General features: G+C 36.4%; 1 protein-coding gene across 1 annotated transcript in view; it reads right to left on the bottom strand.

Annotated features, from left to right (window-relative positions):
• LOC126974068 (lachesin-like) overlaps positions 1 to 16,676 on the bottom strand; it is an 88,279-nt gene that overhangs the window by 26,482 nt on the left and 45,121 nt on the right. The window contains exons 3-4 of the mRNA XM_050821460.1: positions 7,890 to 7,979; positions 6,009 to 6,136 (exon numbers count right to left, since the gene is read on the bottom strand). Of these exons, the coding sequence (XP_050677417.1) occupies positions 6,009 to 6,136; positions 7,890 to 7,979 (218 nt within the window). The remainder of the gene's footprint in view (positions 1 to 6,008; positions 6,137 to 7,889; positions 7,980 to 16,676) is intronic.

Below are 16,676 nucleotides of genomic sequence, written 5' to 3' on the forward strand. Positions count from 1 at the left end.
TATTATCTGTTACCGTACAAAGGTTATGTTAAGTTACAATATTGATTAAAAAATATTATGACTCATGTAGGCGATCGTATAAAAAGATGTTTTCTTATGACGTTATAACGTAAAGTTATCGACCGTAAACCGACGTTAAAGACCACCATTTTTTTGTGGAATTATCGAGATTACGAACTGTTTAGTGCATATAAACCAGGTGATAACCCTTAATAAAACAAGACGAGCGTTACTTAATCTTTATTTTTATGGAATAGGAGGACAACGAGCGTACATGTCACCAGGGTGTTAAGTGATCACCGCTGCCCTCATTCTCTTGCAACACCAAAGGAATCACAGGAGCGTTGCCGGACCTTAAGGAGGGTGTACGCGCTTTGTTTTGAAAGTACCCATGTCGTATCGCCCCGGAAACACCGCAGAAGCTCATTCCACAAATTTGTGGTACGTCAAAGAATGCTCCTTGAAAACCGCACTGTGGAAGACCGCCACACATCCAGATGGTGGGGATGATGTCCTAACTTGTGGCGAGTAGTGCTAAGGTGGAATTCGGCGGCAGGAATCAGATGAAACAGCTCTTCGGAACACTCCCCGTGATAAATGCGGTAGAAAACACATGATGAAGCGACGTCTCTACCTAACGCCAAGTGATCCCCGACAATTCGAGCTGTTTTGCGTTATACGCGGTGCAATGGATCGAGCTGATACTGGGGTGCACCAGACTAGAGATGACAGCTACACTCCATTTGTGGCCGGACATGCGCTTTGTAGAGCGCTAGAATAATCGTTAGTAATTTCCTAGAAACTTTTCAGTTTCATCTTCCCAACTGGCTGTCTTTCTTGTAGAAAATCTGTTGAAGTAGGCGTTACTTTGCGGAAATCCATAATTATACAAATGATTTGAGTTTTCTTTAGTGTATTAACCCTAAAAGCGGAATTATCCGCCAGTATTTGTCTTTTAACAATTCGACGCGTGTTTCGCCTCTACACGAGGCATCCTCAGGACGTGTTGTCTCGCCAAAATCTGGCGCGAGACTGATTCTCAGTGATCAGACAAATATTGGCGGAATTAAGACTAAAGAAAACTCAAATCATTTGTCTTTCTTGTATCATCAGATTTGTTTCTAGATAGGATAACAATATCTCTACACGCGTCTCGCGCTAAACCTGTGTGAATGAAACTAAGTAGGGAAGATGTTCTACTTACCGGGTCGATCCAAGGATTTTATTAATACTACAAATTCTCAGTGGTATATATTTGATGGGCTTAGTTCTTAGCCTAGCAAAACTCTCTAAGAAAAAGCGATTCACTCGATTGTATGAAACGTGCAGTGATCACGGACGAGAAAAAAAAAGGACTCCGCGCCGTGATATTAGCAAGTGAAGCACCGTTATGCTAGTGTGTGTGAGGTTACGGGGGATACTAGTTGCACAATTTTTTCTCCCTTAAATAATCATAATATATGGCCTCATATAGTATCGTTTCTTCACCTTTTCACAACGCACGACGGCATTTTTAAAATATTTCATTGAGACGCAAATTGATCTGTCACAGACGATGACAATTCTCATAATGGCTGCCTATCGGCCTGTAGTACGCAATGTATTTAAACGTTAATCGGCTTGTTTTGGTGCTACACTGTAATGTAAGGTGACACGGAGTCCTTATTTTTTACTAGTCCGTGGCAGTGATTGACAGATTGACAGATGACGGCTATAATCTTGTGAAAAACGGAGACAGCCGAAACCCACTACGTTTAAAGCAACTGTTCGCTTTCAAACTTAGGCGGATTATACTTCGTCGCCATACTGTTATTACTATTTCAAACTTATATGTCTAATTACTGCACGTTTAATACAAAACTAAATTTAAATGTTTACTTATACGTACTCTTATTACGTAGTATTTACATCCTCTGTCTTTGTCATTTTTCTAACAAATAAAGTCAATATACCATAGACTAAAAAAATACGGTTCGCATTGTTTCATTACCTGTGCATCGTAAAAAATAACGAGGTACCATAGAGTAGGTTTATATGCCAATTACTATCCCCATGTTTTAGGAACTTCTGCTATTTTATTACCCTGTTTTTGCCAATTCAAGCAGTTTATGATTAGAGTATTAAAGGATAATAGCATTCAAATTATTGCACATTACTCGAATTTAGAATTGCGTTGGCTTGGAATAAAATTATAATTTTTCAGAAGACTCACGGCCGTCCCTAATATTCAGTCTATCTCTTGCTTGAGATAAAAATCGTAACTATCGTTGACTTTTCTGTCCCAGTAAACTTATCGACTGTAACTCACCTTATCCTTGCACGCTGTCTGTCAATGGGACGACTTATAGCTTACCAGCGTTATAAAGTTTGTATGGAAATTGCAATTAGACTTAACGGCTATACTGGGACAGCTTCAGATTATTGACAGCTAATTACTGACAGTAGAAGGTAGTAATTTATCTCTATCTGTAGATAGTATATTGGGAACGGCCGTCAGGCAATTCATACCGGGTGAAACCTTCACGTACAACCTCCGAATCAAAGAGTATGTAAATATTGCGTAATAAGAGACGGGACTGCATAAGTAACAATTGAAATTTAGTTAAGGCGAAGAGTAAGCAGAAAACACGCAAACATGGTGTTTTTAGACAAATTTCGTGGTGAAAGTATAGCATTTGGAGCTATGAACACTACTTAATCCTGTTACACAGATCCTTAAGTCTTATTTGTAGGTTGCTAATGCTTGCTGTTGGTTATAGTTAACACTGCCGAGCCTTTTTGAACTACCACTTTTCTTTGAAGTTAAACAAATTTTTTGGCATGGCGTGACGCATTTTTTTGGTACTTCTCTCAGAAAAGTTATTCTTATAGCTTGTACTTTTTTGTGTAGGTTCATTTATTCAGATTAGTAGTGAATAACGAGGATTGTAAGCATATAAACTGTTTTCCACCCAAGAATTTTGAAAATATTGGCTTTGTTACATAGATGGCGGGCCGGCAGCCGTGAACTCATATCGCTCAAGGTCGCTGGCATTTATTGTCTTAGTGTATGAAACGCGCAGTGATTTGACATAAGTGTGAAATAGTAATTACAATATGGCGACGAAGTATAATCCGGCTAAGTTTGAAAGCGAACAGTCGCTTAAAACGTATTGGATTTCGGCTATCTCCGTTTTTTAAAGGATTATAGCCGTCATCTGTCAATCTATCAATGACTGGACGTTTCATACAATCGCTTTTTCGAGTTTTTTCTTAGTGAGTTTCATTAGGCTGCTCCAAATACGAAATGGTTCAGTAGAGCTCCCTATAACTGAGTGATTGCTATTGGCATTTTAGCAAGAAAGGTCTGTAGTTGCAGAAAAAAGAATAATTTTTTTTCGAATTTTTTAGCCAGCAATGTAGTGGAGTACAGTACCTTAGTAATAAGGTTTAATGGCACTAATTGTGCAACGTTTTTAATGCTGTCAACTGTAGCGGCAAAATTTCTGCTTTTTGATTATTTGCAATCTTAGATTATGGATTGGTCTCCGCTGCGCTCCGTGCACGTGCCACGTGTTCTGTTAAACTTTGCTAATAATTGAAACTAAAATGCCGGGTTGTACCTTTGTAAATATAATACTACAAGAAATAAGAAAGACACTGGGGTCACATATCATGAGTAAGTATTTTGTATTTTATTAATTTCAATATAAAATAACATGAAGCGTATGTTACAAAATTTTATAGATACCATTGAGTGTCAAGATACCACGCACACAACTTTATAGTTGCCGTAATAAAAAAGCTATTGTTCTTAGATAGTGCGAAATCCTTAATCTAAGTTTTAAATTTTAATGGAGATAATTAGTTAGTTAGGATTATAGAAATGAATAAATGACTTAATCGAATAATTGATTTTTCTTTCTGTCTTTCTATATCTGATTATTTATTATTTAAAGAAATAAATATTATGACTGTTCATTGTCAATACATTTATGAAAATTTAATAAACGTTCAGAAAAATCGTCAATCTTTTTCAAATAGGCAGATATACAATTTTTTTTTGTGTGATAAGTTTTTAATATTGTGTAATGTTATTAATGTATTTTGTTTTTTAAATATTGTGTAATTAATTAATTTTTGCTTTCCTTGTGCAAGCTTATTCTCTCCGTAGAGGGTGGGTGTGGCGATTGCATCCACATAAGTTGGCAACTAGAGGTGATCGTAAAATAAATAAACTGTTTTTATTAACAGTTTCATATTCGTTAACGAATTAACTGTTTTTATTCAACAAAAAGCTGTTGAACATAATAAGCTAATAAAATCAATCAACGTCTTCGCCTGTAACTCGCAATAAATGAAGAAATTGAATGCCTCACTAAAACAGCTTAATTCAAAACAGTTGACGCATTACGAACGAAAACGTTGACATGATATTATATTGACAAAACAAAAACTTAAACTATTAATAAATGCATTACTTAACCGTTTTTTTCAAAACCCGTTGACCCGTTTTTTCAACCTGTTGACCATTGACAAAAAACAGTTAAGTAAATTAAATTAATTTAATAACCTTCAATGACACACCTCTATTGGCAACCTAGTATTGTTTGGAGTGCTAACTGATCACATAAGAGAGAGGGAGACAGATATAGACGCCAGACACTTGACAACAATGGACGCGTGTGGCGGAGAGAGACGCTCACTTTTATACCCGCGAGTGTCATAGGCTTGCATTATATAAATTATAACTAACTAGCTGACCCGACAGACGTTGTTCCGTACATAATGAATATTTAAAAAAAAAACAATGTTTAAAAAACCGTCTCCAAAAACTCAATAGTATAAAAATAAAAAAGATTTATTGTAATACACATCTTATATACCTTCAATATTAATAAAATAGTATTATTGTATGTGCTACCTATTGATAGGGTTTAAGTATATAATATATATAGAAAAAGTTACAAATATATATAAAAAATCAAATTAGTTATTCATTTTAAACTATTATTTCAATATGATATCTGAACGACGACACATCAAAGGAAAAACACAATTGTTGTTTTTATTTAATTTCGAGCATTTTCATATTTATTCACCTTTTAGACCTTCTCTGGACTTCCACAAATAATTCATGACCAAAATTAGCCAAATCGGTTCAATCGTTCTCGAGTTTTAGCGAGACTAACGAACAGCAATTCATTTTTATATATATAGATAAGTCACCTAGATAAACTTATTTCTGTTAATATTCACGAGTGCAAACATATAACAAAAATAACGATCGATTCGGTGGTTTCATTTACAAGCTCCCCGACACGACACCCTTAATAGTGATTTTCATTATTATTACACTAGAAATAAAGGATTATACATGATAGCTTTAAGGGTAAATGTATACACTTTTATAATAAAGTCCTGGCCACTGTTCAGGTATTATCTATAAATAAATTTAAATGTTTGATTAAAAAATGGCTCAGTCGTCAATCCTACTACTCCACAGCTGAATATCTAAGTGATCGGACAGCCTGGGACTAGATTATGATTGTTTATAGCGATTAAAGTGACTGTACAATATTGTATATTTTTATTGAAAAGAGCGCAAAAAAAGAATGATGGGAGAGTTTCTTGCGCCGCTTCTTCTTTCTCAGAGCGCCATTTGTTTCCGAAGCGTTAGTAGTACCTATCTAGTATATTAGAAATGACGTCAAAAAGAATTCTAAAGGAATCAATTTTGAGAAAATAACTGCCTTTTATGCCTTTTTATTTTAGTATGATTGTAATGTAAATGTGTTAAAAATACGGCTTGAGAACCCAAATAATTGAAAACTTCAGAAACAAAGCAGTGATCGCATGAAAATATCACGACATGTACCTAAGGCTAATGAAACTGAAAACCGTTCTGACGCAACAGGACAAGCATGTGGGAGTGTAAGGGGCTTCGCGTTCCAGCGAGTTCCAGAGATGGGGCAGTGAAGTACATCAATTTATTTTTACAGAACTTTAACATGGATATAGCGCCTCACCTGTGGTCCAACATCAGTAATCTGAAGGTTGTATCCATCCACCAAGCGGAATCTCTCGTCCCTGGTCACCATCAGACTTGCTGCGGTCAACACGGCTGGTCCCCGTCTCCATAGCAGGACCAGAGAACCTGAAAATATTTTTGTTATGAAAATAGGAAAGAGATAAGTAGGACGTTCAGCTAATAGTCATTGACTCGCTCTGTCCATTAAAATGTAGTGCCGCTCAGGATTATTGAAAAACATAAAAATTCTGAGCGTCACTATGATTGCGATCGTCACCTTGAGCCATAAGATGGTAAGTCTCATTTGCCCAGTAATCTCCCGTTCTGATCGAAACACGTAATGCTAACACATTACTGCTTCACGGCAGAAAAAGGCGCCGTTATGGTACTCATACTTTCGTCGACATCCTGTGCCTCCCTCCTTTACGACACCCTTGGGCCTGGGACTTCGATATTCTTTATAATATGTCCCAGAGAAGGACAGGGCATAATAAATAATAATATATATGGAATTGACCGACGATCTGGTCAAGATCGCCGGAAAGGATTGGATGAGGTCTTAGTCTAGCAGTTGACGTCTTTCGGTCAAAATGAAGAAAGATAATTACCAGAAATGGAGTTGGAGTGAAGACATCGCAGTTCAACAGAAAAGTAGAGCAAAATAGTTACTATTTGCTATCCCAAAGATGGCATTAGAAGGCAGGCAAGACCAAAGGTGAGATGGGAGGTTGATATACGCCTAACTTTAGGGCCATATTCGACAAGGGTTGCGAATGATAGAGCTCAATAAGGACAGTTTTTTTTAATGTAATGGAGGACAAACGAGCATACTTTTTTGAAGGTACCCATGTCGTATCGTCCCGGAAACACTGTACAAGGAACCTCATTCCACAGCTTTGTAGTACGTGGACGAGTTTTCCTTGAAAATCGCGCTGTGGAGGAACTCCGGACATCCAGATGGTGGGGATGATATCCTTATTGGTGGTGTGTCGTGCGATGGTGGATGTCGGCGTCAGGAATCAGGTGAAACAGCCCTTCGGCACACTCCCCGTGATAAATGCGGTAGAGGACACACAATGAAGCGATGTCTCTACGCAACGCCAAGTGATCCAGCCGTTCACAGAGCACTGGGATAACGACAATTAGAGCTGCTCTGCGTAGCACGCGGTCAAATGGATCGGGCTGATACTGGGATACGCCAGACAGTTGGGGTAGGCTTGTGCCAAATGGCAAATCGCCGTGAGGGACATTCTACAAAAAGAGAAGAAACTTTTGATGAGATTAATTTATTCTTGTTTTGCATTTAATATATAACTAATACTGTTTTTACAATGACCATCAATCGAGCAGCCGATCGAAGCGCGCTGGAGATGTAAATCCGCCTTGACGTACACCGTACTTCAATCCATACTCATCTGAAAGTGTATTTTTTCATTCGGCCTGTTTAGTCTGATGTTCATACCAATATTTAAAAATATTAATTACTTCCTGTGCTAAGCCAGCCTCACTTTATTTATACCGTAGGTGGTCGTATCTAACCGGGTCAAATATATTCGACAGGTCAAGGAAAGCCGCGTACACAAGGGGTACTCCTGTCTGTAGGCTTGAGACAGGATCGCAATTTCCGTAGATAGACCCGGTGGAAACCCAAATTGTGCATCATGAAAAATGAGTTGCTAAAAGAGGTGATGCTCCAACAAACCGTCAAGTAGTTTTGCATTAAAAGTAGCTAATGAGATCGGTCGGTAGATCTCTTTGTCCGTTATGTCCCTAGTTTTTAGTTATAGGTACGGAGACCGTTCTCACTAACTCGCCAGGTAGACAGGAGTGCCTGATACATATGGTGAAAAGCAAAGTCATAATAAAATGAATGATATACCTAAGTTTTGTACTTGACACGGCAGCAGCAATGTGTCTCCAACCACCGTCCTGAACGAATGACCCCGAGACAGAAATCTTGGGCCATCATCTGAAAACAGGTATACATTAAATTTGTTATTTTTAGGGTGTCATTTACGAGACAGTGTGCTAGGACTCAATGAGTACAAATTAAAGCCTTCTTTGTCAAAGAAGTCGTACTATACTATAGTATTATGTTCTATGGTATATTGTTATGGGGCAGTGCGGCCGATATTAATACCATCTTTGTGCTGCAGAAGGGGGCTATTCGCGCGATTTATAACCTACGTTCTAAATAATCATTAAGGGAATAATTTAAAGAAATAAACATTTTGACTGTTGCTTCTCAATATATTTTAGATGTTGTTCCGTATGTTCGTTTCTAGAAACTGTGACATTCATAATGTTAACACGAGGAACAAACATAAACTTTTTATGCCTACTACTCGGTTGGATCAAGTTAGTAAGTCTTTTGTTGGGCAATGTATATGCTTCTACAATATGGTACCAGAAAATGTACAAAACAAATGTGTTACGTGATTTAAAATAATTATTAAAACCGTTTGTGTGGGAAAGGTTACTATATCATACACGATTTTCTTAATGACACTACAGACTGGGAATGAAGCGAACACCCTCAGGCTCTTTAATTGTAAATGTTTATTGTACGATATCACATTGATAATCCGTACTTTTATAAAAAAAATAGCCCGCTAAGTTTCTTGCGCCCATTCTTATCAGGTCTGAGGCAGTCTTTTTTGAATGGGTGGTAGTTTTTGACGTTCAATAAGTGAGTTTTGAATCCGATTTTGAATAAAAATATTTTAATTTGAATAGTAGATTATTCAAAAAATGCATATTTCTTGTCTGGTTCGACGCAGGCGACCTTAAATTATATAACTAGCTGACCCAGCTAACGTTGTATTGCCGATATTAAAATCGCGATACAAAAGTAACTGTTGATCGTAGATTGGTGAAAATTTGAAGTTGTATGTATTTTTTAATGCTGACTCATAATCAAATAAATTTAAAAAAAAATGTCAAAAAAATTTGGTGCGGACCACCCTCAACATTTAGGGGGTGAAAAATAGATGTTGTCCGATTCTCAGACCTACCCAATATGCACTCAAAATTTCATGAGAATCGGTTAAGCCGTTTCGAAGGAGTTTAACTACAAACACCGCGACATGAGAATTTTATATATTAGACTAGTTGACCCAACAGACGTTGTTCTATATACAATATATAAAATAATGTTTTTTATGAATTTGTCAGTAATATATCATAACATCAAGAATTATTTCGTAAAATATGCACCCTGTTGTTTTAATGAAATTGTTTTACAACAGAACTGTGAAACCGTGAGTCAATAAATTCTCTCATAGAAAATATGTCCACACAAAACAAATATCGGACGACGGGGGACACATCAAAGGAAAAACAAAATTGTTGTTTTTATTTAATTCCGAAAGCTTTCATATTTATTCCTTTTAAACCTTCCCTGGACTTCCACAAATAATTCAAGACCAATATTAGCCAAATCGGTCCAGCCGTTCTCGAGTTTTAGCGAGACTAAAGAACAGCAATTCATTTTTATATATACATAGATATATAGATATTATGTAGGACAAGTTGTTACATGGTTTAAAAGATGGGCTGGGACTTTCTTATCATTTCCTCTTCCCATGCCGAAGCCCTTTACAAACTGATGTCGCTTCATCACGTTTGCCAAGTGTTGTTGTATTTTTGTAACTATGGTGTATTTTTAGGGTTCCGTAGCCAAATAGCACAAAAAAAGCAATAGATTTTGGAGGCTTCCCACTGACCTCTGCTATATACCACTGGACTGGCGGCTGTCAAAGTGCCTTTGAGCCTGTTTGATATTCGCCATTTTGGCGCTGTTGGCCATGTAGCGAGAGTCTGCGGTACTAAAACTATTGATGACAACCTCAGCAAACATCGACGGATGGTGGAAAACTATTTACAAAAAAAATTGTGTACTTTATTACGTTGATTCTTGAAGTATAAATAACATGGAAAACGAACGAAATTAATTCAAAATGCAAAAATACTTCAGAGTATTGTACGTTCCTTCGCAGCCATTTGTATTATACGTCATAATTAGTTCTCTGGACGCTCGCGAGTGGCGCTTCAAATACCCACAAAAAAATTGCTGTCAAATATATATTGAACAACCTGTCCAGTGGTATTTATATTCAGGTAAGTGGGATTTCACCATACTAAGAACTGAAACTTAAAAATTTATTTTTCATCAAACCCATACAACATATAAAATATTTATAGATACGTTTTCAAAAATGATATTGGGGATCCAGATGTTAGGGATGATATCCTAATTTGTGGCGTGTGCGAAGGTGGGATTCGGCGGCAGGAATCAGGTTAAACATCTCTTCGGAACACTCCTCGTGATAGATGTGGTAGAAACACTCAATGAAGCGACGTCAAATGATCCAGCTGTTCTCAGAGCACTGGGTCCCCGACAATTCAAGCTGCTCTGCGTTGCACGCGGTCAAATGGATCGAGCTGATACTGGGGTGCGCCAGACCAGAGATGACAGCAATACTTGATATGTGGCCGGACCTGCGCTTTGTAGAGCGCTAGAATATGGGCCGGCTTGAAGTATTGCCGTGCTCTATTAATGATGCCCAGATTCTTCGAAGCCAATTTGTCTGTGCCCTCCAGATGACCACGAAATCGGCAATCACTCGAGATTTAAAGACCCAGTATTCCAATACCAGGTGAGGCTTTAAGGGAAGTGTTGTCGAAGAGCGGTGATACGACAAATAGGGTTATTTTAGTGGTAAACACGCAAACTTCAGTCTTCAGGGGCTTAAATTCGACAAGGTTAAATTTACCCCAATCCGCGACCTTCCAGAGAAGACTCGATAGAAGACATAAGTTTCTCCTGGCACTGGTCAACGATTTCCCGAGAGAGACCTACATGGCCCGTGTATACGGCATCTCCAGTGCTCTCGTCTGCATAGCAATGTATGTTGGAGGTGTCCAACATATCATTGATATGCAGAAGAAATAGAGTGTAGGACAGAGGTCCACACAGCCTTGGGGCACTCCAGCGTTCACGGGCACGGTTAGTTAAGGTTTAAGTAAAATTGAAGGTTTACAATAACGCTGACTTTAACATAGACTGCACAATGTGTTGCACCATTGTATTCCTTGATATCGTTAAAGTTAAAAAGTGCCATAAAATCATAGTACATACAAGATCTCACCGCTCGATTCTGCAGAATCTGTTTTTGTGATAAAACTAATTTTATATGAGCGTTTACTGAGTTTGCGACTAGCTGACCCGGCAGACGTTGTTTTGCCATATAAATTATTTTTAGAGTTAGACCGTTTCTTGGAAACATTACTTTATTTTTAGAAAATAAAAAAAAATCTAAAATAAAAGTAGCTTGAGTTACTCCTTATTACCTCAGCTACCTGCCACTAAAAGTCACATCAAAATCGATCCAGCCATTTCAGAGATTAGCCGGAACAAACAGACAGACAAAAATTGTAAAAAAAAAATATTTTGGTGTATGTATTGTATATATATTCATATAAATGTAGTTAAAAACGTTTATATCAATATTACAAACAGACACTCCAATTTTATTTATATGTATAGATAGGGTGCCAAAAAAAATTGCCGAAATAACCTGTAATTAGATAGTTTCTGATATATGGTTATCGTTTGTAAACCATCACCATATATCAGAAATTTCTGATATAACTTTGAACTATGTGTATTTTAAAAATAAAATTTACGTTATTTTCATGGAAATTATGTAAGTAATTGAAAAAAAATATGGTTTCCAGCTCTCAGTCAGCCGTAGGGTTGCCAGTTGTAAACTGCAGGCTATTATTGTTGATTACTTACAGTCACCTGTTTTTTAATTTCATTTAATTGACGACCTGTATAGCCGAGTGGTTAGCGATCCTACCTACTAAGCTAGAGGTCCCGGATTCGAATCCCGGTAGGTGCAAGCAATTTATATGATGAATATGGATGTTTGTTTCCGAGACACGGATGTTTATGTATATTAAAGGCATAAAAGGCATTTATTTTCTCAAAATTGATTCTGATTGATAGATGATGTCATTTCTAATAACAACTAGATATTACTACCGCTTCGGAAACAAATGGCGCTCTGAGAGATAAGAAGCGGCGCAAGAAACTCTCCCAGCATTCTTTTTTTGCGCTCTTTTCAATTACAATATTGTACAGTCATTTCTATCGCTATAAAATAATCACAATCTAGTCCCAGGCTGTCCCATCATTTAGATATTCAGCAGTGGAGTAATAGGCTGTACGACAGAGCGATTTTTTTTATAAAACATTTAAATTTATTTTTAGATAATGCCTGAACAGTGGCTGGGACTTTATTATAAAAGTGTATACATTTACCCTTAAAGCTATTATGTATTATATGAAGCCTACTAGAATTAGTTACAAGCCATCACTTATTTCTAGTGTTATAATATTTTTTTTATTGGTATATATTGTTAATGTATGTTTATATGTATTTATGTATGTTTAAGTAAGTATATTGTATTAAATATATCATTGTCTTGTAACCCATAACACAGGCTATATATGCTCAACTTGGGGCAAGATAATCTGTGTAAAATGTGTGTCAATATTATATTTAAATATTTATTTGAAACTTTTGACTGGTCGATGTTTAACATTAACAATTAGTTTGACCGTTTGATTGGAAAGTTACGATTAACAGTTAAAGGTAGTCTTTCAGTAATATAGACTGATTATGCTTAAGTATTTTTCCTATTACAAAAACTGTCAAATAAAGGCATATCTATTGTCTTAGACCAAATTAGATTTAACCGAATATTAATCCTACTAATATTATGATTGCGAAAGTTTATGAGTGTATGTGTATATTTGTTACGTCTTCACGCAAAAACTACTGAATGGATTTTAACGAAACTTTACAATAATAGAGCTTACATATCAGAATAACACATAGGCTAAAATTTATAAAGATATAGTGTGTATTCTCTAAAATATAACGATAAGTATCAAGAAGTACGAAAAAAGCGACAATTTGCGAGCTATTCATGTTTGCTCTGCAAAGCTCGCAGGAGTTACAAAAATACATATGGTAAATTCAGTAATTTAAAAGAAATATTTATAGTTTGATTCAGAACCATTTAGTTTTAGCCTATTTGAATAAAGTTTTATGATACTTTGACTTTGACTGTTACCAATAGACACATTTATGTGATTGTCAATATTAACCCGAAAGATAATAGTAGATTGGTAACCGAGGGTCGAAAGAATCAATTTCCGAGGTATTTAGACGCCCGAGCGCAGCAAGGGCGCCTATAGTCCGAGTAGAATTGATTATTTTACCCGTGTTAAACACTCTACTTTTCATTTCGAATATGAGGAAAATAAAACTAATTGCTATCGATAATATATATAATATTATATGATAATATATATACGAGTAATATTAGTAGTACCTATTTAAAATGACTTGTCAAAATAGGACAATTTATGTCGACTTTTTAAATTTTAAATATGGAACTCACCGCGTAATTGTTGCGGCTCTAAGAAGTTTTTGCTAAGTTCACACTGGCTGTTTAGAAAGTCTCATGGCCGCAGCATTTATTTTAATTAGTTGTTTTTTACATAAAACTTCAAAGCTAGTTTTATTTTCAAAGTTCATTCCGGCCCTTAGGTGGGAAGTAATTTGTATGAGTTTTTCCCTCTCTATGGAGGGAAGCAGCATTTTCTACCCAATAATCAGATCAAAACAACATTACTTTCCGAGTATGAGAAATGAAAAAAATAAATAAAAAGTAAGCTGTAGAAAAAACGGACGGACACTAAAAATACTTTATTTGGCAAAACAACGTTCTCCGGGTCAGCTAGTTATTGTTTAAAAACGAAATGACACCTGATTTAAACCATAAACAATATAAACAGTAGATTTACCCTGATAATTACATTAGACCGTACTGTAGTGGCCATTTGTAAAAATAATTCTGACAACGAAATCTAAATTTATCTTCCATTACATTAATTCCGCCAATCCAAAGTAATCAAGCCAATAAAATTAAGAAAGCTAATGTTCAAATATTTTGACATTTACACAATATACGGCCAGACTAATTCGCTCGAAACCATTATCATCGAGAAAAATATAAATAAAAGCGAGCACCGCCAATAATGGCGGTGTTTCCGACGTAAGTTATCGTCGGACGGCGGCCGGAAGCGAGCAGAAACGCTACGTCATTTCCTGTGTCGTTTAGTGCCTTTATTGTAGATTTGGAATTTGGCGGGAAATAAAATAGGGAATGGTTTTGACTTTTCAATTGGCTGAAACGGCTATAATTTATTGAATAATGTAATAATATTTTATAGGATTGTTACATTATCAAAACACTTATATTTTACGAAAAAAGTGTATGCATATGTATGCATGCAAGAAGTTTAGTACGTAAGTACTTTTTTTTTTATGAAAATACGGGACGATACGAGCAGGACGTTCATATTATGATGGTAATTGATAGTCCCTGTCCATTACAATGCAGTGCCGGTCAGGATTTTTGAAAACCCCAAAAACTCTGAGCGGCACTACAATTGCGCTCGTCACCTTGAGACATAAGATGTTAAGTCTCATTTGCCCAGTAATTTCACTAGCTACGGCGCTCTTCAGACCGAAACACAGTAATGTTTATACATTACTGCTTCACGGCAGAAATAGGTGCCGTTGTACCCATGATCTAGCTGGCATCCCGTGCAAAGGAGCCTCCCACTGGTAACTTCTTTGGCCTGACAAAGCAAAAATCATTAAAATGATCTATCCGTCGTGCTATTCTAAGTTTTTAAATCTTGCAAAGATGGCTTTGACAATTAATTATTAAATAATGAATACGGCTGTATGGGCTTGAACCCTTTGCCTGTCCTAGTAATGGACGAAGAAACAAAAAAAAAACGAATGACGCAATCGTCAGACAATTTTAGGAACCAACTTCATCTGTCTGTCCGTCCGTATATCACAGCCACTTTTTTACGAAACTATCAGAACTAAATAAATAGTAGTAGCAGTAGTAAGTAAATGTATTCTGTGAACACCCATACTTACAACTGAAACTCAAATTTTTTTTTCATCAAACCCGCAATAGCCACGCTATGGATAGGTCTTCAAAAATAATGTTGAGGTTTCTAATATAATTTTTTCTAAGCTGAATAGTTTGCGCGAGAGACACTTCCAAAGTCCTGGAACTTCTAAAATAAGATGATGAGAATGATAAAACTAAAAAACATATATGATATACATTACCATGCAAACCTCACCGAAAATTGGTTTGAACGAGATTTACCCCCTTATTCATAATGGACCGCTGACTTTAAACAGCCGCTAAGGAGTGCTTTTTCTCATTCTGACTTAGGTCAATAGAAGAAGACAGACTGAGAATTATCAATGCAATAACTTAGCAGACTATTATGAATAAGGGGGCTAGTATTTAGTTTTTTTAATACGTATAAATGATGAGAACTCATTTGCACTGTATGATATTGTGCAAGGATTTTTTGGCTTTTCCATTTAAATAATTTAATATATTTTCCTTTATTAACGAGTCCGACTCGCACTTGGCCGCTTTTTTATGAGTGCTATTTGTCATAATGGTGATGGGCTGGCCATGTTGGGAGATACGATGACAATCGATGGACAATTTACACCACAAAATAGAAAGGACCGCAAGGCCTGAGAAGTAGAGGTCGCCCGGGCGCCCGGTGGCAAGACGAGATTGTATCCAAGACTGGATGACCATTGCTCAAGATAGAGAAAAATGGGATTCTTTGGAAGAGGCTTTTACCATGAGGGGGTCCACATTAGAAGGAGATTAAATTGTTACCATCAGTAGTAGATTTATTAAAGTTAATTAGTAATATAATACACAAATAAAATTTGAAAAACAAAATTTTATGAACGATGCGGGATTTGAACCCACGACCTCCGGCGTTCAGTGCCGGTGCTCTAACCAACTGATTTTATTTGTGTATTAATCCTAGAAGTGAGGGTTATCACTTTAAAAACATAACATATTGTTTAGATTTACAAGAGAGACATCTCAAGTCAATTTCCTGATATGCAAATATTGGGATTGAGCAGGTTATCAACTGTAAAGTAGATCCTGTAGATGATGCCACAACCTGAGAGTTGAACAAAGCAAACAGAATTTTGTAACGAGGCGGTACTCGAACGGTTAGCTCAGGTGGTTAGAGCACCGGCATGGAACGCCGGAGGTCGTGGGTTCGAATCCCGCATCGTTCATAAAATTTTGTTTTTCAAATTTTATTTGTGTATTAATCCTAGAAGTGAGGGTTATAACTTTAAAAACATAACATATTGTTTAGTAATATAATTATAATATATCAAACTAAGTAATTTTGTGCAACTTTTTATGTAGCTATTGTGGAATTAAATAATCCAATTTTATTATTATTATTTATATTGGTCATATATTAATGTTAGTATTAGTAAAGTGTTATAGTTTACATAGACCAGCGGGCCTACCATAAACTCTTATTGCGATTCAATTGACAACCTAAAATGAACTGCTTTGCTATTTCGTACCACGACGTGATTAGAGCTATCTAATTTAGGTTGACGTCAAATCAACTGGTTAAATCGCAAAGATGCCAATTGAATGTCAAAAATGATATCAACTGAATCGCAAACTGATTTAGTTCGTTCATTCATTCGTACCA

Source organism: Leptidea sinapis, chromosome 2 (assembly GCF_905404315.1).
Source record: "Leptidea sinapis chromosome 2, ilLepSina1.1, whole genome shotgun sequence".
NCBI classification, from domain to species: domain Eukaryota; kingdom Metazoa; phylum Arthropoda; class Insecta; order Lepidoptera; family Pieridae; genus Leptidea; species Leptidea sinapis.